Below are 27,868 nucleotides of genomic sequence, written 5' to 3' on the forward strand. Positions count from 1 at the left end.
TTGGGCCTCTAGACAGTCAGCAGAGCGATGGCCTCGTAAATAACATACGCCGACTGTTTAATTCCCAACTTCTTGTGTTTTGCGGGGAAATTCAAGCGGGACTGTAATTAGATGACGAATTTTTTGTGCAGATTTAAGGCGGAGTTCAGCCGACAGTTTTGTTATATCGATTATTATCAGTTATGTTATATCGAAAAATAAACTTCTAAAAGTAAAGACTTCAAATGCTAGAGCCTCTACATCTAGACTGCTTGGTAATGAAAATGACTCTTGATGTCAGGCATCAGGTGTCATTTGATGCCTATAGGGCCGTAATATCAGTAATAGATAAAGTTCGTAACTCTATCAGCCAATCACTGAGGGCTTATAAAGATAGACCCACCAATCACATGTAAGTCGTGAAATCTGCCGTTACGTGTACCTGAGCCGCTACGTATACACGAGTGATTTTTGATAGTATGGAATCTAATCTCTACAGAAATTGCGATGATATTTAATCCTTTGAGGAGAAGATTCAATACGAAGATGGTATCCTTGATACCGAGATAAGCTTCAAGCAACTGCACTGCCCTGCATACCATTTATAATGCAGTGTGACCAGGTGCACAAAGTGGTCAGGTGGTTTGGGCGTCGATTATACTAAAATTATGTGAGCACTTGCAGCACGAAGGCTAGTGAAGGTCTTTGAATAGATCGAAGTGCAAAAAAAGTTTATTATTTACTAAGAAAAATTTTGCTCAGGTTGTACAAAGTTTCGCGAACAGAGATATAAGCTCATATATACGCGACCAGAATACACAAACAATCCAGCTCCTTATACAGGGTCCTCCAAAAAAACCTCCCTGATTTCAATAGGCTTTTGCAAAAATTATACGACACATACAAAACAATTAATTTTATTTGTGAATAGCTTATTTGATGCCATTTTACATCATTTAGTGCACTTTACTTGGTTTTGAAAATTATGTTTGATAAATGATGTCCCCCATTGTTAAGAAATTCACGAAGTCTTTCCCTGAAGTTGACCATAGTTCTTCGTGTAACTTCCCTTGGAATGGCTGCCACTTCCTGCCTAATGGCATGTTTTAGTTCTTGCAGATTTCTGGGACGATGTTTCTACACTTCAACCTTTAGGTAGCCCCACAGAAAGACTCACACTGCTCACACTGCTCGCCGGTCCATGGAAATGTTAAGAGAGTTGTTCGTTGGACGTCTTGCTTCTTTAAGAGGAGACATTTCCTGGCCCCCGCGGTCACCCGACCTAGCACCTTGTGATTTCTTTCTGTGGGGCTACCTAAAGGCTGAAGTGTACAAACATCGACCCAGAAATCTGCAAGAACTAAAACATGCCATTAGGCAGGAAGTGGCAGCCATTCCAAGGGAAGTTACACGAAGAACTATGGGCAACTTCAGGGAAAACTTCGTGAATGTCTTAACAATGGGGGACATCATTTATCGAACATAATTTTCAAAATCAAGTAAAGTGAACTAAATGATGTAAAATGGCATCAAATAAGCTATTCGCAAATAAAATTAATTATTTTGTATGTGTCGTATGATTTTTGCAAAAGCCTATTGAAATCAGGGAGGTTTTTTTGGAGGACCCTGTACATTGGTCGTGAAAAGTTAACGTACAAAAATGTTCACATTTTCCTGCCAGCCGTTGGACCGTGACGCACCAACGGGCCAGGCGCGCTGGCGTCTGACGGTCACGGCCACGGACGGGCAGTACACGGCCTCCACTGACGTACTCGTCAACCTCAAAGACGTCAACGACAACGCACCCGTCTTCCCGCATGACGTCATCGACGCACACGTCTTGGAAAACTCCATGCCAGGTGATAACTTTTTTAATTAATGATTGCGAGTTTGGCCTTAGTTTTTAATTTCTGAAACTCTTGTTAGCAATCTTATGAAGATAAACCTGAATGAAACATATTTTTCTTTGTAATAAAAAAAAAACCTTTGATTCTATAATGTCAAGGCGAGCCATGACAAAGCTGGTTGTCTCAATTTTGTAATAACGGGTTTTCTGTAAGTATATATGCTGTTTGAGTTGCTAAGTGCCTCACAATCAGGTTTGGATCACGACAAGTGATCGCTTTTAATCTTCGGCACCCGGAGCAATGCAACTACATGCCTTATCTCGATGTCCAATTATAAGAACTAGCAAACAAGTACGTTTCGTAAATCTGATTGAAAATATTGTCGTTTTTCCTCGGTATGAGATTCTATAAGATGGATTTCTCTCGTTATAAAGTTGGCAGCTCAGCTTCGTTATCGTGAGCAAGCAACGATCCACGAGCGACAAGCTTACGTGACTTTTGATGAAGTTTGTATCAATATTTGTAAAGCAATGGCATCGACATTCCCTGTCTTAATTTAATTATTTTACGCCCAATAGAGTAATTTACAATAAAAGTCTCAGTTTTCTCGACTCGATACATCGTCGGTGTAATTAGCAACTAGAGGCACTTAGTTTTCGAAAATAATGCAGGTGGCAAGAGCGCAAGACGGAATATTACAATATCATGCATTTCCGGAAACGCCAGGTTTCATCTCTCAAAGTTGTATGTTAAAAATTGCGTTTACAAAACTTTGAAGTATTCAACGAACAGGAACTATACAACGTAGACACAAAAATGTGTAAATAAGAAATTCAGCTCGCCTTATCTTCCATATCTCTGAATCTCATTTCTAAGTTTTCTGAATGAAAAACTATTTCTTTCGTGGGTGCGTTTGAGCTCAAAGGCTGCTTCTGCACTTACCGGGGCGGCGAAACTTTTTACGCAGTCTATTTTCGGCACGATTTTTTAGTCTGTTTTTTCATTTCAAAAGCATGAGGACATTTGAATATTATATTTGTAATTTTTATGCTATACCCTGCCTCTCATATTTATAATATTCTTGATTTAGTGGCCTTCCAATCAATCAGGATTTAATGACTTCTTGTATTTATAGAGTTTTTGCAGTTAACGCATGAGTATTGACATTAGTTTAAACCTAATCTGAGCACAGCAGTAGCCTTATTGCGAGTCTTTAAAGCATATAACTCGTGCTAATGCGAATAAGTTTGTCTTTGAAGTTAATTATAGCTTATCGAATATGTTATTCCGTCCTGAATTACTTTCGCCTATTTTCACAGGAACGACCGTGGCGGTAGTGACTGCGCACGACGCAGACGACCCGCATGAAGGCGACAACGCCCGCCTGTCGTATTCGCTGCTGAAGAACGTCATTGATGAACGCTCCCGCCTGCCTATGTTCACAGTTGACAGGCAGACGGGGGCTCTGCGTACGGCCGTCTGCTGTCTAGACAGGGAGCACACGTCGTCTTACGGGCTTGTGCTTGCTGCTACTGACGGAGGAGGTCTTCAAAGTTGGTTCTCCACATACATATATTTAATGCGATATGTTACATATTTTACAGATAATAAGACCCTTTGTCTGCGTCCTTGTTGCCTTTCATACTGCTGCGCTGACATTTAGCTTCATGCCGCTGAGCATTTGAAGCCTCACGCCTCATTCGCGTGCCGAATATTTTTCTATGCAAGATTTTAATGATGATCGAGGCCTTCCACCTTGTCTGTTACTAACATAATAAGTTACGACGCGAGATAGCGTCATAGCTGGTGCGCTGGTAATCATTGTGTCCTTAAAGGAAGTGCTGGAACTGAATACTTTTTTTTATTTCTTTTTTTGCCAAGAATTTCTATGCCTAGGCAACCAGAATTTAAAATAATAATTAAAAAATAATTTGAAATTAAATTGAAACTCAACCTTATGTTGCAAGACCTCTCTCGCATTTTACCACGTGTCTCTGAAACTTTTGGATTTCGATCGTTTTTTTTTCGGTTAGCTTCAGGCGCCGTCTAAAATAATGCAGAAGAAGTAACTCCGCTCGTCCGCTCCTCAAAAGCCGCTTGCTCAACTCATATGAACTTTCCCGGCACTACTCACCGAAGTTTATATCAAGTCTTGTAATATCTTTCTATAGGATGAGCGAATTATTAACAAGCTATTCTCGTGAGGACACAAGGCTGCAAACACGATCAGCTGTGTTAAATGAACAGGAAATTTTACGAATTACCCCAATGAAAATACAGAAACAACTTTCAACAATTTGAATAACCTTAAAATTAGAAATCATCACCGTGACAATGTATCAATTTTTTTAATCTCTTGTTCTTCTTGGAATATTTACTTGGAGATTAATCAAACTTTCTTTGCGATCAACAAATATTACTCAAAACAAATAGTTTTACAAAAAAATAGTTAAAAAAAAAATAAAAAAAAAATTATTTTGTACCCACGCACATTACTTGTTAGGGAATAAATCGGCTGCACCTATTAATGTTCAGAAAATTCGAATAAATTCAGCATCCATCTTATTCACATTGGAAATGTAGCGAAAATTTGCCACGCGTATATAATTTCGGATTTTCTGTTTTTCTGGCATTCTCTGCGTCACCCGATCAAAATAATTCCTGATATTTACGGTATTCCCGAAGCTTTCTTATGATACGCGCATTCCGACACTCCTACGACGTCCATCCTGAATGGAAAATTTATTCCTACCGAACAAATAATAACATCGATACCGATAACATCGATAATCGATAACATCAACATCGATAATACTTAGCGAAGATTATTTTTTCATCTATTTTCAGCCCAGAGTACGACAAATGTCTTTCATGGGTGTTTTTTTTTTTTTGCACTGCCTTAATTCCGATGGAAACGATGAGATCATAAATAATTTTACAATTTTATGTAAATTATTGAAGTTCCTTTTGTATTCCATTCGAAGCTGCGAAATTTGTTGCACTTCAATAATTTCAGTTGTAGATTTATGGTTCTCCAATAAATAAGACATTTGATCCGTTGAGAAGAGAACAAATACGAATTCTTCGGTTATCGCCAAAAGAAAAAAATAAATTCATGTTTTATCAGAATTTTCCTCTATTTATTGTTCAGAAGTACACCAGAAAATGTCGACCAGTGCCTCTCATGTTCAAGAAATGCAATTGAATTTTTTCTAGCATTGCTGTTGTCCTCGGCCTGTCGTCGCTGCGGACTGGCGGGATTAATAATTTGTAAGATTTTTTTTACGAGATTCTGATTTTTTTGCAGGACAAACTCTGACTTTAAATCATTCAGTTATCCGAGTGACAGAATAAACCAGGTTCTGTTCAGCTATGAAAATATTCCCAAACCAAGGAACCGCTGCGTTCTTTCGTATTGTAATCAGCAAAGCATTGAATGCGTTCATCTTTCATTTTTAATTTCATTTTTCTCATTTGAATTTTAAATGTGAAATAAACAATTAAACTTGTACTATTTTTCAGCAATTAATTATTTCATACCTCAACCTTGTATCTTTGCGCGGTAAAATTCATTTATATTTTATGTTGAAACGTTTGATCCTTATTTATGAATTAGATATTATTTGATAATAGGTAATAATAATACCCAATTTAAGATTATTTGGGCTTTAAGGCCTCACTTTTAATTTCTTGTCTATTTATATTACATTAAATCATACTTTATGTTTTTACAGTTTCTCAATAATAATTTAATGAAAAGTTTTCGTCTTTGGACCATAGTTACGACATATTTTTAATGCCGCGTTTGTTAAATTAAATTATTTTAATTTATACCCCATTATTCGCACATCATATTAATATTAATAATTTATTATTAATATGATCAGTCTAAGAAATATGCCAAGTATTGGCTAGCGAAACAGACCCCTGATGACTTGCTTATCTCCACCAAAATAACAACGGTGTTAAGTATGCCACAGCAGCAGCGCTCTTTCATTACTTTATTGCAAGCGGTGCGTGAGAATTCGGTTCCTATAAGACGGCTGCAACTTGGGTTTTTGAGACATTTGCTTTGACAAAGCTTTGTGTTTTAGCCAGCGTCTCGTGCAAAGAGTAAAGCTTTCTTAACATAGCGCCCGGCACTAACTAAACGGCAGTTAAAATTTCCCTTGCCACCATAAAATCGTGTTACCCCGTAAAGCCTAAACTTGCCAGTTTGTGCCAAAAAAAGTCTGCAGATGGGAGTACATGTGACCATTTTTGACATTTCTTTCCTACACTTGATCCCAAATCCAAACATGATATGATTCCCAGTAATTTTTGACTGATTACACTTTATTTAGATCACTTTCATTTCTTGCAAGATTAATTTTAACTATACATTCGATCGTCCGATAGACACTAAGTTAGCGTATAATGTGATTTAATTATTTTAGAATGTCGCTAAGGAATAGAAAATCATTACATTGCTGTTTGTTCAGGTACTTGCACCGTTACCGTAAACATCGACGACGTCAACGACGTTCCTCCTTCCTTCGTGCGATCGCACGTCGATGTCTTGGTCCCTGAACATCGTCAACCATCTTTCCAGCGTTCTTCGTCCCTTGGAGCATCGTCATCCAACGGAGCATCGTCATCCAACGGAGCATCGTCATCCAACGGAGCATCGTCATCCAACGGGGCATCGTCATCCAACGGGGCATCGTCATCCAACGGAGCATCATCATCCAACGGAGCATCGTCATCCAACGGAGCATCGTCATCCAACGGGGCATCGTCATCCAACGGAGCATCGTCATCTCCCGACGTTTCGTCATCCGACGGAGTTACCTCGTCTAAAGAAGTCACGTTGCCCAAGGAAGCACTATCATCCAGCGCAATGTTGTCTTCCAACAGAGAATTTCCCTCCCGCGGCCTTCCATCGTCCAAATCTCGCAGCAACGTCTCTGAAAATTTCATCTCGACTCTCGTGGTGACGGATCCTGATACAAGCAACGTGTTTGCATACCGGGTAATTGATTTTTTTCTCTCATAGTCAGTACGGTGAGCTTTTATAGTTCATAGAGACATTTATTTAAAAGCATTTTAACGCGCAATTTAGGCCAATGAAAGAAGTATTGTAGCGTACCAATGTAAGACAAGCGTCTGACTCGCCCTTGAATTATTTCCATTTTTCGCTTGTTATTAGCAAATAAATTGTCTCCTTCATTTTTGGCATTCAGAAAAGTATTGGTATAATGACGTTAATATTGCAGCAATAAAACATGAAATTATACGTCACTTCAAACCATAAAGGCATAAGTTTGCAATAGATAGAGATAACATGCCTAATTACAGCATGGCAATCTATGAATTTCAGCCGCTTAATTTTTTCAAGTGAGGTTCTTGATTGGTAGTGACAAAAGTATTCTCTCTTGTTAACACTTTCATTCACCCTTATTCACATGATCAAGACTGTCCTGTAGTTATTAATACATCGTGTAGATGTTAATATACATCACGCGCACGACAGGTGGTGCCCGGGAGCGGCCACGGCTGGCAGCTGGTGGAAGTGGCAGCAAGCACAGCTGGTGCAGACCTGTTCTCTAGAGTGCCGCTGGATTTTGAGAACCCACAGCACAGAGCGGGACTCAACTTTAGAGTGCAGGTCACCGATCAGGTGTGTCGTCATGTGTATGTTGGTCCCTCGTTGAGTTCAGTAAGCGCATTACTGCGATGCATAAATGCGTTACGTGTATTATTAATTTGCGTGTGTTAATTCTCTTGTGTAACAAAATTCATTATTGTATGGAATTACTCTCGGGATTCCTGATATATCCTTCACTCCTATCTGTCGGGGGAACCTCAAGCGCTGTTCACAGAAGGAAGAACAAAAATCCGGGAGGAAGGTTCTGGATGTGGAAAAAAAATAATATCAACATTTCAGAGATTATGTCGTGTATAATGCAACTATATTACATGGTCATTTGAACCAATGATTTTGACGCAGTTATTTCGCCGAATACTTCAATGATTCTGCAGGTTCCATTGATTCAACCTCATATAACGAATTCATCCTCTGAAAGAGATGCTCCCGTTAAACCTCGAACTTCTTCTTAACACACCCTAATAATATCAAGATAGGACAAATTTTTATTCCGATAGAATAGGATATAAGAAAGATTGGGTAATGGGTTTGCCATCCACTGACTACCATCCACTGACGCTACCTAGCCTCGTCTATTATTATTCATCTCCATGGATACGTTAACCGCCTCCGATGCTATTCGTATTTAAAGACCCGGTAACGGAAATTCAGTTGTCTTTACATACAAAGGGTTAAGTTACTGGAAATTTGTCAGTGACACCCGTGACTCAAGGACGTGACTCTCTCTCTCTCTGGCACCCGTGACTCTCTCTCTCTCTGGCACCCGTGACTGTAGGGCGACATGCCGTGGAGCTCGCACCCCCGCGTGTCGGAAACATTCAGTAATTCAGTAGCGCTAACATCATCATGAACTACCATCCTTTGTTATGGAGATATCCTGCTGTTTATCATGAGGCTATACTTCTGTCCAGTCAGTAATTCATTTCATTCTGTTATCAATTATGCCAGGTTTATACCTTCACTAAGCTGCCGTGCTGTAGCTTAGTAAACTCCCCCTCTAATTATGATATAAATTGACGTGCTAGTTTGGTCAGGGGGCGAGCGGGCTGGTGACGTACGGCATATTCGCGGAGAGCGACCCAGGGGGCGTGTTTAGGGTGAGCGACGGAGGGACCGTCACCCTGAACAGGGGACTGGACAGGGAGAGCCACCCCCTACACCTGCTCAGGGTGCTTGCCTGGGACAGCGGCAGCCCTCCACTCACGGCCACCGCCACCCTCACGGTAACGATCCCTCAGGAGGGACTTCTGACGTGTGTCTGTGCTCGTCAGAACTCCTATGGGATTTCGCGCTCCTAGGGGGATGTTCCTGAGCGCTCCACCGCTGAGCTCGCGGTGTCTGACTGCAGGTCTCAGTTGTGGGGTTAAGTTATTATGTTGGTAGGATTCCTTACATTTCCCTTCTCTGTCTCTTTCGTGCGGGCCGCCGACGTCCCGTGTAAGCGACCTCTTGTTCGAGTGTCTTAGTTTCTGTTACTTTTCTTCACCTGTCCCTCCTTGTCACTTCGTCTCTTTGAGATGCTAACGCTGCTTCCTTCGAGCCAGCTTCAGCGGGCTGGACAATTGAGACCTTCCGCTTCTTGTGGGTGATGAATAATTTGAGACTTTGAATAATTGAGACCTTCCTCCTTGCTGGCGATGTTACATTTTGACCTCCGTTGCGAAATAGCTTGATAGCTGAAGCGCTAGCAAACCATTCTACTACTACTACTCACGGTAACGATGGTTTGCTGGTCACGGTAACGATGGTTCGCTGGTCACGGTAACGATGGTTCGCTGGTCACGGTAACGATGGTTCGCTGGTCACGGTAACGATGGTTTGCTGGTCACGGTAACGATGGTTCACTGGTCACGGTAACGATGGTTCGCTGGTCACGGTAACGATGGTTCGCTGGTCACGGTAACGATGGTTCGCTGGTCACGGTAACGATGGTTCGCTGGTCACTGTAACGATGGTTGGCTGGTCACGGTAACGATGTTTCGCTGGTCACGGTAACGATAGTTCGCTGGTCACGGTAACGATGGTTCGTTGGCCACGGTAACGATGGTTCGCTGGTCACGGTAACGATGGTTTGCTGGTCACGGTAACGATGGTTCGCTGGTCACGGTAACGATGGTTCATTGGTCACGGTAACGATGGTTCATTGGTCACGGTAACGATAGCTCACTGGTCACGGTAACGATGGTTCGGTGGTCACGGTAACGATGGTTCGCTGGTCACGGCAACGATGGTTCGCTGGTCACGGTAACGATGGTTCGCTGGTCACGGTAACGATGGTTCGCTGGTCACGGTAACTGGTCACGGTAACGATGGTTCGGTGGTCACGGTAATGATGGTTCGGTGGTCACGGTAACGGTAATTACTGTACTTTACAGTAATTTCCGTAACAGTCCAGTGTGTACAGTAACGGTAATTACTGTACATACTGTACTGTACTTTACTGTATACTAAAGGGTGATGGCTTCTTCTAATTGAAGGATCACGATTCTTTCTAATTAAATGTTCATGCTAAATCTTATGTTGAAGATCTTTGGCAACTTCTAATTGAAAGTTCACTGTATGTTATGGCCAAAGGTTATCAATACATTTTATTAGAGATTCAAGGTCCTTTTTGCAGATCAAGGAGACAGGTTCAAATAGCCAAACTAAAGCTTTATCACATCCACTTCACATAAAGCTAGAGTCAACTCTGAACCTCAATTCTATTGTAATCGTTACAAACTTGAAATTTACACTTATTTGCACCTCAAATCAATTCAAATTATACCTTGAATCCTGGCTGATTCCTTACTTAATTTCTTTCCTCTAATCGTATTTTATTCCTTATTCCTACTCGCATCTAAAACTATTTCAAATCGTACCATGAATTAAAACTTAAACTCATGTCGCTGCATTTAAACGCGCGGCGTTCCGGTGCCTCAGGTGAACGTCGACGACGTGAACGACAACCCTCCCTTCCTGCTGGGGGGGTCCAGAGTGCAGCTCCCCCCCATGGCAGGGGGCAGCGATGGTGGAGGGCTGGGGTTGCCTGCAGGGTCAAGGGTTCCCTTCACCTTAACCCTAGACGACCCTGACGACTGGTCTCAGGGTCATGGCCCGCCCTTTCATCTCGACCCTCATCTCACGGCTGATGCTGGGTACAGGGTTAGCTTCTACCCGGGTGAGTAAAGTCAACCAGGTTTTGATTGAACATTTTATCAGCATTTGTGATCATCAAGTTCACAGAACATAACTGAATAGTTCTATTGTAGCGAGACTTTGTTATTATTGTAATGTTATTGTTATTATTGTTATGTTATTGTTTTGGCCGCACTTGAAACCAATTTTACCAGCCGCTGGACTGCTCCTAAAGCGACTAGAAATAAAGATGTAAATACGTACCTTTCTTCGTATGTAACAGCGAAATAACCAGTTGCCAGACACCAACTTTTCTATAATTGTATAGAGATTCATTAAGCTTAAGTTTGCTAGTCGTATTATTCACGTTCGAGTCCATATGAACTTTTAATGAGGTTTTGAAATTCTATTAGATTTATTAATACGAGTGTTTCCTTCAGCCTGAATTACTGAAGTTTTTCAGTCATCCACGTAGCCTACGCTACGTGGCCCACTAACAGATACCCTGAAATATTAATACAGCTCATTACCCCCGCTTCACTATTACAATTACTTCGTGTCGAGTGCTACTGAAGAAACACCATTGATCAGGACGAGCGTCTGCTGGTGGAGGGGTTGTGGTGGCAGCTGAACTGCTGACACTGAGGCCACTCAGTGCAGCTGTGTCAGTGCCACTGACATTGTCAGACGCTGGTTCACCGCCTATGCGACGGCAGATGACGCTGACTCTGGTGCCTCACTCAGCTGAGTCAGCTCATCGAGACGTCAGCCTCGTTAAGATTGCCACCGTCGTGTCAGCTCACGTGAGTATATCTCATGCCTGGCGTTATTGTTGCTGATAATTGAAGTTTATATTGCTGACGAGTAACACTAATAGTCATGGCTGTCTTGAGAGTAGCTCACATTTATAAATGTAAATTACAGTCATGAGTATAACAGACAGTTGGGAGTACATCTGGTAGTTATGAATCCCGCTGACGTAAATGAGTACAGCTGACAAAGTCAAGTACACACATTATTATCTAATTACGATTCTCTAAACAATTATCGGTGAGTTGAAGCAGATCTTTTGAGATTTAATTGCTCGTGTTATTATAATATTTTAATTGTTTAGTACGTCTTTGTTGTATGAATATGGAATTCAGTATTTAAGAACATTCTGCAGGCGGCCCCTCCAGCTCCCCTCGGGCGTCTCCCTCGCCTGCCCTTCCCTGGCGACTCAACGCAACGCCACGGAACCGACACTGAAACGGATAATGTATCCTCACTATTCAGGGATAAATTCAGGTTCAACTTCGATGAACCTGACCCTGTGACTGGGAAATCCTTGGATAATTATAGCCGTGGATTAGATAAATTCAGCGCTCGAATTACATGGCAGGGATCTAATTCAGGAATCCGCCTGGATAGCGACTCAGGATTGTTGCTGCTGGATCCTGCAGCTGGGCTGGGACGGTGGGTGTATTTATGAATATTTTTAATGTAAATTAATAAATGAATTAAAATTTCTGTTTATTCCGATCATTTGTCTTTCACAGTATTATGCAATTTGGCGCTGATAGAATAACGGCGAGCACGATTTTTTTTATGTAGCCTGAAAGGAATTTTTTGATGTGTGATGAGAACTTTACTGCCCCATTCATACCCGACTCGAAAATATGTCTTGTCAATATGCTGATCAGAATTTCATACGGCAATAACTTCTCAATTCAACACTTCAACTATGTTTCCGTTGCAAAGTGCCTCCGCTTTCCCCACTGTGTGCTTGAGTTCTTATTTGCAACTGTTAAGATTGCAGTCTATCCCAAGAGCCACGGCTCAGTTGTGCTTTAACAGATTATTTTATTTCGTGGAGATCATTTCTTCGACTTGTGTCCACTTGCAGGCATGAAGCGAAGCTGCTTCTCTCGTCAGCGTCGGGCGAAGCGCACGAGCTGACTGTTTACGCTGACGTCAGCAGCGTCGGAGTTGCTGACGCGCTGAAATCTACACCAATCGACCTCGCCATCCTGCCTCACGAGCTCCTGACGAGTGCTGACGCTGAGGTGAGTGATGACTTTGATGTAGTCTACGATGAGAATTTTGACTTTGAACATTTTAAATTGTATAATGACCGTCCTGGGGCCATACTTTCAAAACTCGCTAAGTGAACGTAATTACTTACGCTCTATTTTCTTGTCTATGATTGGTGGATTTGGCTTGAAAGGCCTTCAATGATTGGCGGATGAACTTACGATCTCTTGACTTTTTTTGAAAGTATTGGCCCTGGTAACACCATTAAAAAACCTTCCAGGAACCAAACTCAGAATCTCCTATGGACCGTCTCATTAGGCTGCTGAATCAGCATCTTGCTGACTACTCAGAATTATCAAGGACAGACTCCACAAAGTCGCACGATATGTCAGCCATTCAGCCACACGTCATGGTTGTGGCTGTAGAAACCATACGGCGCAACCATGACAGCCACACCAGAGTGTGGCTCCTTCAACAGTCACCTGAAAGACACCTCAGATTTGCCCTTGAGCCTCTAATATTCCAGCATCAACACGAGGTGAGCTAAAATAATCGTCTCGAAATAGTGAATAGCTTGCTGGAATTTATGCAATATTTACTGCCCCTACTCTTCTACGTACGGTCGTGGCACGGCAGATCGAGGCCGAAGTCGGTGCGGCTGTGTTGGACGCGGGCGTTTCGGCGCTGGGCGACTGCGCGTCTCGACGAGTTGCGTGCCGCTGTTGCTGCCGCGACCGCGCGGCGCTGGACCAGCGCTGGCACCTCGCGGATGCCGGCGCTCGCAGCCACGCCGGGCCTTCCCTGCGTATAGAATCTTCGTGCAGGTGAAAGAATACACCTGTGCGTTTGTACCCAAATAGTTCAATAATTGTTTTTTTTATTGTTGAAAGTGCTTTATTTTATCACGTTTATTTCAAAGTCGTGACATTTTTTCACCTGTTTTGTTAAAAAAAACAAACGTCGTCATGTTTACTCGCGTTTGTGCACGTCAAAAACGAAACTTACTCTTCGTTAATTTAGATTATCAAACAATTTCGAAGCTAATAGTTGAATACTCGTACCAAATTATAACCAGTATATTAAGATCAACCTATTTGAAAAAGCTATTGCATAATTCACACATCAGTTTAGGAACAATTATAAAAACGTCAAAGGTCTCATAATTCTTCAAACCAGACCGAAATCTTTCGAGTTTTTAATATCATCAGGAATTCTATCCTATTTTAAATCAATGAATAGTTCCTTAATTGGTCGTTATACCTAATATTCGAAACACGTAATTTTACGAAAAACGGAAAGATAAGCTAATTAGTTCATTAATAAATATATAACGCAGACGAATTTTACATGAATGAGCATCATCCATAAGCTGTATATATTGTTGTGATCGGCATACCGTATAATAATTGTTTGTTTAGTTGCATTAGATTTACTGCAATTTTCGCGTTCAGCGCGGGGTAATGTTGTATTACTTGTTGCCATTGATCATTACTCTAAGTTTTTGATAGCGGTTCCCCTGAGGAACAAAACGGCGCGCACCGTGTCGGAAGCGTTCCAAAATGTTGTATTACAAATTATAATCGAAACTTCAAGTCTTCCTTGGCAATAAAGGCAATAATCCTAAGACTGTTCAGTTCACAAGTTTAAGAATGACATTTGAAGTTGCACTGTATCCCAGAGGTTAAATTTTTGTTTCGCATCCACAAAACATTGCTCCAATATCCATAAAAATTTAAAAGTGGCAATAATAACCATTCCGCATTTCCTGAAGAAAGTTTGAGCGCTGTTTTCAATAATTATTCTTCAGTAGAGAGATCAAGCCTTCGCGGACCAATCATCGCGAGCCTGCCTTGTGCCTCTCTCTCGCTTCGAATCACCGACATGTGGAACAGCCTCCCCGATGACATCGTTGGCGCTCCAAGTATGAGCGCGTTCAAGAACAGACTAGATAAAGCTAAGGAAAAATATATGTTCAGATTTGAAATGCCTAGCACCATATCGAACCTGGTGGAAGTCGAGTAGCTATTTCAAACTTTCGTCAGTCGTGAAAAGATAGGGTCAAATGACACGATATTAGATCTTCTGTGAACAAGGCACGAAAAGGAAAAGAATCGGCGACAGGCCACATCAGGCCAACACTGCAGCGCCGAGATCCCTATGTTATGTTATGTTATGTTTGTGCCAGATGTAAGTCTGCCACTAAATTTACATTGGCTCCCAATCTGTTTAATTCGACTTAAATAATAATTGTTTTACTTCATAAGTGTCGACCTATTGAACCCTTATTGTTTTCCTCCTCTAATGCTAACTGAAAAAGAGGGGATAAGTCCTTCCATGTTGACCAAGTCCACAGTTAACCCTGCAATCCTAAGTTATAAAAGAAAGGAACTGAAAACAAATTTTGATCATCAACTTTATGCCCCTGAGTTTTCAGAGAATGAGAAAATTGAAAATATGAAAGTAAATGAAAGCATAGAATCAACTTAAAACTTTCAGCAGCGACGTTAGGTCTATGTATTTATTTGGAAATATCTTTTAATATGTTTTCTCCTAATTTTTCCTTAAGGAGGAGTGCCGAATATGAGTATGAATATACATTTGTATGGATTTTTGTGTGGCTTCTACGCCATTTGAAAATCAAACGGTTTGTTTCCTCGAAGCGTCTGGTGAAAGTAGATGAAAGAAGCAGCTAAGGTGGAAGTCCTCGAGATCATAATGAAAAAATAAACAGATGTTGCAAAAATATAGGATTCTTTCCTTATGTCGCAAATTTAAAGATATTTCTTTTTTGAAGAGCATACATTTAACATGTGAATAGAAATGTGCACGGCGGACAATGAGGGATTTTTGTTCATTATAGAATAATTGTATTTTTGTGGTTAAAGTTTCCGACTTTATAAAATATAAANCACCGACACATGACTTGGCTGGTGCCGGGTGTGCCTGGCGCTGGTGCCTTGACACCGACACATGACTTGGCTGGTGCCGGGTGTGCCTGGCGCCGGTGCCTTGGCAGCGACACATGACTTGGCTGGTGCCGGTTGTGCTGCATGGCGCACGTGTCTTGACACATTCGCATGTTTTTTCTGTTGCCTAGCGTGCCTGGACGTTTGTGCCTTGACTCCTATACAATCCTGGCACCCTGGCCGCAGGTTTGGTCCTGTTCGAGAAGCTGATGTTCACGCAAGGCGGCCTGTAATAAAAATTGCTGGTAATAAACAGAATATAATAATTTCGCACACAAATGAATGAATAGACTGTTTCTATCAAAGTTCAATTATTTATTCAGTTTGGGCACCATATCGTTCATCGCATGAGTACCCACACCTTATTTCCATATTGCGGACAGCAATTCGTATCCCATATGTAACGATCACTCTCATAAATTCCGCTCACATTAATATTGCAGCCATGATCTATCCCGTCGTCAACACCAATCTAGTAAGCGGGCAAATATAAATTAGAATCGGATGAATTTTTATGACCAACTTCCGCGCGGGATGAGATTGCTTAAAGCAGCGTTAAATTCCCATCAGGTTCGACGATCAGTTTTGCCCAGAGGAGAAACGTCATTGCAGCAATATTAGGCGAGAAAGCTGTTGGACTTGGAGGCCATGTGTAAATCATGTTTACATCTGCCGCTTGAAATAGCTACAAGCATTCATTTCACGTTCTTATAAGTACAAACATGTGCAGAGGTGCAGCGCTGCGGCCGCAGCTTTGCTATATCGTAACTCCGAAGACAGCTAATGCATTTATAGTTCTTAATACTATAATAATTGGATTTTTGAACGATAGAATTTTTACTTATTATTTTTTTAATCTGATATTTATACTTTTTGAAAAAAATGTAATGGATTTAGTTTTAATTTTTTCAATGCTCACAAATTACCGAGAACCCGCTGCAAGGTTTTCTGTCTGATGATTCGCAGCTAAGTGACAGCCCTTAAACAACGCTCATATTCGTCCCTTGCTAAGTCATATTTCTTGTAAATGTGACAAATTTATTTCAAATTAGAGGAAGGCATATTTTTTTTAAATTTCCTGTTCATTTATCCAAATTTCTACGAAACCATCACAACTTTTTGCAATCCAAAGAAACTTTTTGCATACGCCATTCGCAACGGTGTACGTACGTATATATTTCCAACAGTATATTCTGGCAAGTTGTATGACAGATCAATACAGGTTCCGAAAAAAGCGTTTTGATGTGGATTTTTGAACGATAGAATTTTTACTTATTATTTTTTTAATCTGATATTTATACTTTTTGAAAAAAATGTAATGGATTTAGTTTTAATTTTTTCCATGCTCTCGTAACACCGAGAACCCGCTGCAGGGCTGTCTGTCTGATGATCCGCAGCTCAGTTACATCCCTAAAACAACGCTCACAGTCGTCCTTTGCTAAGTCGTATTTCTTGTAAATGTGACAAATGTATATCAAATTTAGGACGGGATATTTTTTGCAAATTTCCTGTTCATTTTATCCATATTTCGACGAAACCACAACAACTTTTTGCATTCCAAAGAAACTATTTGCATACGCCATACGCAACGGTGTTCGTATTTCCAATAGTATATACTGGCAAGTTGTAAGACAGATCAATACAAGTTCCGAAATAGGCGTCTTGATGCCACCTATCGAGCAGTGCGCGACGACAGCATGTTCGTACGTCATCACTGGCAATAGGCCGTTGCTACAGCGATAATCATTTGCGCTGAACTATACCTCTGCCAATGCTGGTGCTGAGCATCGGCCTGTGTCGACCCGTAGGCCTCAAAACCTACTTAGCGTTCGTCTTGATCGCCAATGTGTGCAGCCGTGCCGCCGGCTATTGTTATATATTCGTTCGATGAATAACAAGGTTGAAGATTTTTTTCTGTTCTGTCGCTCGCGCTCACTAGATGTTGTCTTCCTGACCAGGGCCAATACTTTCAAAAAGGTTAAGAGATCGTAAGTTTATTAGCCAATCATTGACGGCCTTTCAAGCAAAATTCACCAATCATGGATAAGAAAATAGAACGTAAGTACTTACGTTCACTAAGAGAATTTTGAAATGGCCCCAAGAATTAGCACGAGGCTGACTCGGTTTGCACCGCGTGTCTACAAGCTGAAGGACTCCATGCAGGTAGTCGAGCGCACGCGGCCTCCCATGCAACCGAACAGCCTGGCGACGAATTACGATCGAGTAGAGGCGTGTTCCTTTCCATTCGTTTCATCGATCGTCGCGCTACCCACCAACCTTGATTTTTTGTAAAGGATGAGACACCCAAAAGACCGCTTGCCTTTCGCCCCGTTTGTTGTGTTTAGAAAATCCCAGACCAAATAAAGTTGGTTTTGTTATTATGTATACGAAAACGTGGTTAATATTCTTCTTTTATTGCTCGTTACTCCGACCATTCCAATTTCATATACCACAAATCACAAGTGATTGTTTATTGTTGCACGGTAGTTTTGTTTCGCATCTTTAGTAAGATCATATCAGCTCCTTTTTCTTGTTATCGATGTTTTCTACTGTGTCTAGATCTTTAAAGGACGAGGACGCCATTTCATTACTCATCAGGCCCCTGTCTTTTTCAAGTATTTTTTGTTTTTAGTAATTAGTTTTATGCTTATAGGAGGTTAACTAAGATATCCCGATCTTCGTTTTTTGTGATTAGTTGTCTGAGTTTTGATTTTACCAAAAACTCGCACAGGTTCTTATTTCGTTCGTATGAGGTGCATGGTAGGCGGTATCGGGAAGAGTGATCGAAGATCCTCATCTTCTTCGATATGGTGCCAATGCTTCAACAGGGCTCGCCTCAGGCCGTCTGTTGATGTCAGTGAGTTATATTTTGTTTTAAAGAACAGGTTTGCGTTGTTGTGAATGAAGTTCCATATAATTCATGGAAGTTGTTTTCATGAATCAGCTCTAGGCTTTTTCTGAAGTCCATCGTATTGAACTTTTTAATTTCATATGGGAAAATGCGGGCGTTGTAGGCCATAAGGTTTAAGTCGATTACTTCTTGCAGTGGAATGTTAGTGCGCACGTGGACCCAATGTCCATTGACACTATTGAAGCACGTTTGGGCCTGATTTTAACGTTTTCAATAGATTTAGCATTTCATCACTGTCTCCCATATGTGTCTTTTGGATTTTTTACTATTGGATGCAGACAGTAATCCGCAAATTCACTTAGTTTTCACAAGATCCACCATAGGCCGATGACATAGGTTTTCCGTAAAAATTACATCTTTTTGTGTATCTTCGGCAGCATATATATGGTTGGTGTCCTCAAATCTTCCCGTTTCTGTTTTAGGAACGCGTATGTTTTTGAGTTTATTTGTCCTGAGTTTTTCAGTTCCAAGCACTTCAACTGAACTATTTGATGGAGCAGGTCCATTGAGTTAATATACCGTACTTTTCTGTAGTGTCAGGTCACGAGGTGCTTCTCGTCAGTTGATATATAGACCTCCCGCCTTATATACTATGTCGGCTGCGCGCCCTTTATCCGCTGGTTTGATGATTATGTTTTGATTGTTCTGTATAGACGTCAGCGAAAACTTCTCCCTGTGGGATAGATTTTTTTCAACTACCTGGGTTTCTTTTTTTCTTAGTTGAACTTTAGCTATGTTATAATTGAAAGCGTCACGAAGAACAGTTAAATCGTCAGTTCAAAAAATTTCATATAATACAATAGTCCAATCAGCCGTGAAAATATGAAGGAGATCAAAACCTAAGTAACGAGAAAACAAAGAGAACAAAAACCCGATCGACTTACAATTTCGCGAGGACAAGACCTGTTAGCCTCATTCAAACAAGGTTTCAATTTAAAAATATACAACGATTCCTAAATCCTCAAATCCAAACCAAGCAAAAGTGTCACCGAGTATCTTGAACGCGCTCTCAGAAAGTCATGTCGCATTGTTTAGTCAGTGTACAGGCGCACAGATAAGTGAGACAGCTTTGAAAGCAGCAGATTCGAACGATAGCTCTTGCCGCTTTGTTCGGCAACATGGAAGTAGGGCTTATATGCTACGACATTCGGACAAACACTGAGACGCACCACGCACAGCTGTATTCATTAACCAGGGAAGACTACATGCATGCAGGTAGATAAACATCCTCAAACATGAAGAAGTCAATTTCTAAATTATTCATGAGTAAAACATGGAAAATGACATCCGGAACATATTCTAAAATGAAATATTCAATTTTCTGGAAAGTATTTAAGACGAGCTACCAATGAAAAACTGTACAATAGTTTTCCTATTTACACTAAACAGTGCGACATAACTGCGGCCTATGAGCTATTTCAAGTTACTCGGTTCCACTTCTGTTTGTTCGGACTTAAGGATTTAGGAATCGCTGCATATTTTTAATTAAAACGGGCCCATGCTTTACTAATGCTCACAGTTCTTATTGTCTTGAAATTTTAAACCGATAGTTTTTTATGTTCCATTGTCGTTTTCTCGGTTTTCTTAAGTTTTAATGTCTTTTGGGTATAAACGAATTTTCACTGCTGTTTTACTGGTATTTTCTAAAAAAATTAAATTTAAAGTTGAATGAGATTTCAATTTTGAATTTTCCAAGCTAAACTCAAAGAATGACTGAATCCAATTCAAAACCGGAATTTTTATTCAACCTTCTCTCATCGTGTTTTTTAATGCCTCAAGATTCCATCACTTCAAAAAAAAACTAAGCAAACTTGAAATTAAAAATTTGGCCAGTCATGAAGGAGAATTTTAAAATATTTCTCTATGTGTTCATTTATACATATTTTCTATTCTCTATTTTATTCCTGCCACAAAATTGATGGAGAATAAAATTAATGTGGTTTCCAACAGCCCCTATTTATTCAAACGACGCTTCAGAAGAAAAAATATAAGTCAGTACTCACTGCAGTGAGTGACAAAGAGCGCATTTTCTCGTCGACGAAAACTTGAGATCACGAACGGACGGACAGACGGACAGACAGACAGACAGACAGACGGACATGGCGAGCACATTAATGCATTTTTTCAATAAATGAGAAAATGCGCTAAAAAAACATTCACATACATATGTATACGTAATAATTAATTCCGAATAAAGGAATAATACTACTGATAGATTGCAAACAAATTATTACCGTCCAAATATCGACGTAGCGTCAGCTTCTCGTCGTCACAGACGCCCCGGCATTCAATCTATCAGTTTAAACGCCGCAAATTCCGAAGTGCTTCATATGCGTACCACGAAATGTATTTCTCCAGGAGGTAGTGGTACATAATTCAGGTTGCCTAAAATCGGCCAAATCCGAGAACAAAAAAGGCCAAAAAAGGCTGATAACTCAATATATACTAGTTTACTTGTAGGTTCTGCTATAAAAATTGCATTTATTTTCTTTTTGCAATATTTAAAACTTAATTAGGAAGTACCCTTATCATAAATTTTAGCTGGCCAACGCAATTGAGAAAAACTAAATCACGGAATTTGTCCGGAAAAAATGACCGTCTGCCAACCCTGTTTAAAAACAGAGCAAAGAATGAAATAATAGTACAATATGAAGCAATCGTAGTCAACGTGTTAAACTCCGCAAATTCCGAAGTGCTTCATAGCGTCGAAGGTGCCTAAGTCTTGGCGCGCAAGAGCCTCTGCATGCGGCTGCCGCCCCAACTTTTATTGGAAGTTACGCGATATTTTTAAGCCCCAGATCGATCCCGGCAGATACAGAAAGTTACCTCGACTTGCAAAATTTCAGTGCAGTTCGAAGCAACATCCCAATCTTGGTAAATAAAGATGCATCATTAAGGAAAGAGAAATAAGCATGAATAAAATGATGGCAGTGGAGGAAAATTATGGATTTTTATGTAGTAAACATGTAAAAATAATGTGTTCTTTTGTTTAAGGTTCATTTAGGATACAACGTTTTGTCATAATTTCATAATTATGTTAAATTTTACAATCAAATGAATATTAGTGATGATGATATTAGAACTAATGATGAAGTTAGATCGCAAAGAAATGAGTGTGCAATGACCACAAGGTGTGTGAAGTGAGTCCATTGAGTTTCCATCGGACATAAACATTCAAACTAGGACCTTAATCGGCACATTTAAACTGTACCGGCCAATTTCTTCAGGACTTATTTACTTCTCACTCTGGTAGAATCACGAACATTTAAACTAAGTAGTACGAATAAAAAAACTAAATCTTTACCATTTTTGTCTTGCCATTGTATGAACGCAAAACAATATTGTATTCAAAACCATATACAATTTTTTTTAATCGTGTACCATCTTTTGTATTGCACGTGGATCAAATGCACCTAATGTAATGTTTGCTGGCCTACATTATAATTGAGTCGTTAAATTGCATTTACATTGAAATAGCAGTTCGATAGAGCACAGCAATGCAGTGGATGTAAAAAAAATTTGTCTCAATTGCAGTTTGTTTATGCAGGAGCGGTGGCACTGCAGCTCCACGAGACAGGGAGTTCTTTTAAAGTCGAGGCAAGGCATGAGATGGAAGCGACAAATACAAATCCGCGGAAATACAAACATGGCTTTGCTTGGAAGAGCCCCAATCCAAACTAAGTCTTGACATATCGATAACATTCAGTGTTCGATGGAATAAAAACCAGGAGAATATGAGGGAGACAACGACTGTAGTGCAAGGATGCCACACAAGCGATCCTAACTGAATTGTGTCGTTCAAAGCTTTTAGTTCAGTTTGCGGTCTGTCTCCATTCAATGACTTAGATAAACAATGGGTTAAAAATTTATAAATTGATCATAGGGAAGTTCAATGTTTGAGTGAAGATCTTGGACGAAGCTTCTCCTTTATAAACTGAAAGCAATTTTGAATACAAAATTGAGAAGAGGATATCGGAATAAGTTTTTCCTCTGGATAAGATCAAGGGTTAATGATGACAGTAAAGTGCATGGAACCTGCATGTATTATATTGGAGTAAGCGGTCATATAATGGCTCTTGAATATATTGCTGATAACTATGCTATTAGAACATGCAATAAAAGTCTTCAAGCATTCGCTGAAGTAGTACGATTTTACCCATGAATCTGCGTAATATGAAACAGTTTAATTCCTCATTTAAAGCATCAACAACAGATTAAGGGGCATTGAGGTGCCAGGACCTCTTAATGAATAAAAAGCGAATCAAGTCCCTTCCATTATTTATGGGACAAAATTTTGCTTACATCGCAAGTTTCGGAGAATTTCCCTCGAAACTTGCAATCCCATTTGCCAGAGTATGTTCTGTTCAATCTGAGAGAAAAATCCTGAGCCAAAATATATTCTCAGGTCTGGAGTTGTCAATAATAAAGCCTCTCGCTGGTCATGTCTCGCCGACGAACTTTGCCGGTAGTCGGAAGAATGTCTGGTTTGAAGGCTGGTCCTGTTGGAGAAACATGACCTAATTGTTGGAGTATTTATAGAAATGTGTGTTAGGCCATTAGCAGCAAATTAACTTGAAATATTTGAAAATTAGACATAGCCACTGCTGCTTAGACTTTTAACAAAGAGAACAACGAGAATTGTGGCTCATCTTCCTTATTTATGTTGCCTATTAGCAGAAATGTGGGCTGAATTTTAGGTGAATCTGAAAGAGGATTGGCAGAGTTTCATCAAAACGAATAATACAAAAAATACTGATCGTATTTGACGCTCCGAAGGCTTAAGTTCCCTGGTGCGTAAATGTTTGTCGGTGTCGGGCGTCTTTGAGGCTTTCTTAAATTTACTGCTCTCGTCTGCAATTCGAGATTTTTTCGCGGTTTTGTAGGTTTTAGAAAAGAATAACGTATACGAGTCATTTAAGAAATTTCGCAATTATTTACATTCTACAATTAGAAGTATGAAAATAATCTTATGCTTTTTGCAATATTATCTGAGATAACAGCATATCATGTTTATTATTTTCTACTGATCTTTAATAAGAAATTAGAATCTAACCTTAATGAAGACAGCAATTTTGCTGCAGTGAATAATAACCTTACATGATCAAATTAAATTTTTAATCGAAGGTAATTTGCTTCAATAAATTCCTATTTAAAACACACCTGGCTAAAACTCCGGAATAAGAGTGAACAAACTTTGGTCTCGCTGTTATATTTGTAATGCAGCAAATTAGGAAAGTTGAATTAGTATCAGTAATTAGTTTATAGTATTAATTATTATCTTTTGCATTTTTTCATCACGTTGATTTTGTTTGGTTTTAAGCACTGGCTAGCATCAGGCCAATAACTTCAAAACCTAATGGCAGAGAAGCGGTCGGACAATTGCCCGTTGTTCTCGCCCGAGCATAAAAACGGTTAAGACGGTCACAAGTCCACAAGACCGTGGTATTGCGTTCTTAGGTTACAGATAAAAGTTCTTCTTAACAAACGAAAAATGAGTGGCCAGTAGACGTAATTTCTCCTCTTGATAAGGAAAAAATGTGTAACTCATTTATATAAAAGGTTAAAGTTTTTTCTCGAATCCGTTTTAGTTAACGCAGAAAAATCATGCCAGCTACTCCATGCTATGTCTTCAATTCGAAATTTATCTCTCGAAATAAATGTAGGCTATTCTAATATTTCCGGAACTTGTCGCTTAAAAGCTAAAATAGAGATGCAGGCAAGGAAATTGCATAATCACGATCTCCTATGAATCAGCGAAACGGAGCAAAAATTCAGAAAAGCTGACGTTAGCAATCTCGGCGTTCCTTCAAGTGTAAACACTCACGATTTAGATCGCTGATTGCCGGCCGCTGCTTGAATGCGAGGCTTCGGTCTAATATTCCAGATTCAGGACTGAGCGCAGCATGGGTGGAATGTGGAACAGTAAGTGCATCAACGCGCTTGAGAGGGCAATTCTCTAACTCACTGAATAGAATGAAAATACAGTAAAACATAGAATTCGGAGTAAGAATTCGCCCGTGAAAATCATTTCTACTTCACTACCGCAAAAATGATGCAACAAGTAGTCGATAATTAACTAATGATAAGCGGAATAATAACAGTATTACGGAATCTCTGCTGTGAGGAATGCTGCTACAACCATATCTACCAACGATATATGTCTTGCTGTATTTTCATTACTCGGGAAAAGGCGATTTTTCCTGCTCATGACCCTGTAAAAACGTTTCCCTAAAAACAGTTGTCCCCAATGGCGTTTCAGAAGGTACGAGTCCTCATTATAACTACCAAATCTCAATCTCATTAGCGCTCACATTGCCCTGGATACTGACTACTACTTGGCCACACGCGTCTTCTTGAAGATTTCCGTCGACCATGGAACCATTGAGTTCATCGTGCAGTGGGGCAGCACCAGACAGTGAGACCCACTCGACTTCCCTTCTCTTCGGTCAGAAATATTCAGCCTCAATCTGGTGCCCCCTCTTCTCTCTCCGCCGTCACAAACACACAGTTCGTTCAGGACTCTGCTCTGACGCTCGCCACTGGCTGTCTCAAAATGGCCTCCATTGACCGCCTCCACACTGAGACAGGTAATCCTCTAGCTAGCTAATGTCTGCTTACTTGGATCTCGCCTCCTGACAGTTTCTTGACAGCACTCTCCTTACCGCCATATGTCTTTAGGTATATATTGCTGGAGAATATGTTTTAGGTCTATATTGCAGGGCAGCCCATGAAGGCTACCCTGCAGCCTTTTAGTGGACGGCAGTTTGTATGCAGGTTCCTATGCGGAGGCTAAGCCCACTCCCGGTCATTTCCTCAGACACTGTGGAAACTGCCGAGAATAGATTACTCCTGTCTGCTCACCGCTGTCGACTCCTTCTAGTAACTAATGTTCACTCGTAACCGTCGCTCTATGATGGCTTAGCTGCATTCCGGCTTCTGCAGTCACCTTGCATCCAACTTTTTTAGGGTAGGACGCTTGCAACGAGCCCTCAACGAGCCCTCACTCTTCGCATTCGGCTGTTATAAATCGTGAAGTGATAGTGAAAAAAAAAGATGCATTAAAATTTGAATGCGAGACATAGAAGTAAATTTCAGCGGAAATTTTCGTTTTTAAATGAAAATTTTTTTTAGGATTTGTGACTTAACAATTTGCGTGAACTCTGGTGCGGCCTTTGTTCTAAAGAAGATCCATTAAAGACTATTGGCTGAGGGCGAGGAGGGAAAAGGTCCTTTAGGTTTACTGTAACTCGAGATACTCAAGTACAGGGTCATCAATATTTAGCGTTACAACTTTGAGTGGTTAGAACTATGAAATGAAACACAATTATGAATGTTTAAAAATGTATTTATGTAGGCAGAGGTTCAGAGATACAATTCCCACAATTTCATTTAATATGTCCACCATCAGCATCAGTAACGAGTTGTAGACGCTTAGAGAAAGCCTTACACGAGTCACGAATGACACTCTGCGGGATTTTGGCCCACTCCTTCAGCAGTTTGACCTTTAGGGCGTCCAAACTGCTATGATAAACGGTCGAGACCTTGCTCTCAAGGTATGACTAGATCCAAAAATCTAGAGGATTCAGATCGGTTGACGATGTGGGCCATTCATCTTTGGTAATGAAGTGGGAAACATTCTCAGACAGCCACTCCTGAGTCGATTAGGCCCCATGGGATGGTGCAGAGTCCTGCTGGAACGACCAGGGACGTTTTTTGAAGTGTTTTCGTGCCCAGGGCAACAATGCACCAACAAGGATGGCATCTCGGTAGTTCTTCTGATTCAATTTCACCCCTTTGTCAACAAATAAGAGGGGGACTCCTTTATGAGGACTCTGTTACGGCTGCCCAGACCATTACTGAGGTCGGGCATTGCTTCCTAGTCACCACACGGGATACTTCGTCCCATTCTTCGACCAAATTGGATCATTTTGGAAGTTGAAGTGGTGTTCAACATTGAATATCTTTTCATCACTGAAAACGAGGTTTGGCAGCGTGCCATCATGAATGCGGGAAAGAAGAATCTTGGATCTTTGGAGGCGTTTGTCAACAACTTGAGCAGACAGTTGGGTTTTTTTGACATGCTTGAATGGGGACAACTTTAGGTCTTTCCGGAGAACAGTCGACATGGTTCCACATGACACATTTGACTGTTTTGTGAGTGTATTGATTTTGAAAAACAATGTAACGCTAAATATTTGTGACCCTGTACAGTGTTGCCGGAGCATTTGCAGGTGAAGTCAACCATAAATGGCCTGCTTGCGTCTCTCAAGCAACTAGATTTATTGGTGCATAGGCCATGAATAAATAATAAGTGAAGGTTGCAGATGTGTAATAATAATCAGATTACCAGATTAAAAAAATGTACCACGTAATAAAACTAGGTATAATTAAGGAGCATGGGCAGACAATATATAACTGTAAGAAAATACGTAAGTAAATAGTATAAGTAATTTAGTAAAACAACAGAACTATACTAAATACTATAACGGAACATTAAGGTATCATGAACAAAACTTGATTAATTGAACAAGAAAATGAATTGAGTAGACATTACCAAGAACAATAACAATAAGGGAAATTCGTTTCCCTACACCTTAATATATCTACAATTAGTACGACGACTTACCGGGAGTATTGCAACCAGTCATGCCAAGACCGTGTGTTCACTACAGTCCTATAGAAGTCAGTATTCTTACCCTGAAATGAGACAGGATACCTAGAAATAACCTAAAAATGACAAAAAATATTTATGTAACATAATTATGAATAGTTTGGAAATGTGAGCATTTACTCTGCGATAAAATTTAATAAATAACTCGGATACAACGGACGAGGTCTTATCAGTGCCCTTATAGTTCGTGCATTTATAGCGGGTGCGCATCCAGCTGCAGATCGGCAGCAGCCACGGAACACAAGAGCGGCTGGGACGCGGGACCAGAAGTGAGTCCAGTAGTCACGCGGGACCAGAAGCGAGTCCAGAAGTCACGCGGGACCAGAAGCGAGCAGTCCAGGAGTCGCGTGGGACCAGAAGTGAGTCCAGGAGTCGCGTGGGACCAGAAGTGAGTCCAGGAGTCACGCGGGACCAGAAGTGAGTCCAGGAGTCGCGTGGGACCAGAAGTGAGTCCAGGAGTCACGTGGGACCAGAATTGAGTCCAGGGGTCACGCGGGACCAGAAGTGAGTCCAGGAGTCACGCGGGACCAGAAGTGAGTCCAGGAGTCACGCGGGACCAGAAGTGAGGAGTCCAGGAGTGAGACACCTGGAGCCACCAACAGCACCCTAGCCCAGCACCCTAGCCATCAACAGCACAGCAGCTTGCTGGCCACCAACAGCACAGCAGCTTGCTGGCCACCAACAGCACAGCAGCTTGCTGGCCATCAACAGCACAGC

At 40.7% G+C, this 27,868-nt stretch overlaps 1 protein-coding gene across 1 annotated transcript in view; it reads left to right on the top strand.

The window, feature by feature from the left end:
- LOC108668855 (neural-cadherin) overlaps positions 1-27,539 on the top strand; it is a gene marked incomplete at its 3' end in the record, with an annotated part of 35,174 nt that extends 7,635 nt beyond the window's left edge. Inside the window, exons 3-17 of the mRNA XM_047881696.1 lie at positions 1,661-1,838; positions 3,146-3,379; positions 6,308-6,837; positions 7,339-7,485; positions 8,249-8,302; positions 8,499-8,696; positions 10,396-10,633; positions 11,182-11,393; positions 11,756-12,045; positions 12,476-12,635; positions 12,884-13,141; positions 13,240-13,427; positions 24,931-25,067; positions 26,692-26,711; positions 27,351-27,539. Of these exons, the coding sequence (XP_047737652.1) occupies positions 1,661-1,838; positions 3,146-3,379; positions 6,308-6,837; positions 7,339-7,485; positions 8,249-8,302; positions 8,499-8,696; positions 10,396-10,633; positions 11,182-11,393; positions 11,756-12,045; positions 12,476-12,635; positions 12,884-13,141; positions 13,240-13,427; positions 24,931-25,067; positions 26,692-26,711; positions 27,351-27,539 (3,033 nt within the window). The remainder of the gene's footprint in view (positions 1-1,660; positions 1,839-3,145; positions 3,380-6,307; positions 6,838-7,338; positions 7,486-8,248; positions 8,303-8,498; positions 8,697-10,395; positions 10,634-11,181; positions 11,394-11,755; positions 12,046-12,475; positions 12,636-12,883; positions 13,142-13,239; positions 13,428-24,930; positions 25,068-26,691; positions 26,712-27,350) is intronic.
- Positions 27,540-27,868: the final 329 nt, after the last annotated feature.

The sequence above is a fragment of the Hyalella azteca genome, unplaced genomic scaffold, assembly GCF_000764305.2.
Source record: "Hyalella azteca isolate HAZT.00-mixed unplaced genomic scaffold, Hazt_2.0.2 contig1159, whole genome shotgun sequence".
Taxonomy (NCBI): Eukaryota; Metazoa; Arthropoda; class Malacostraca; order Amphipoda; family Hyalellidae; genus Hyalella; species Hyalella azteca.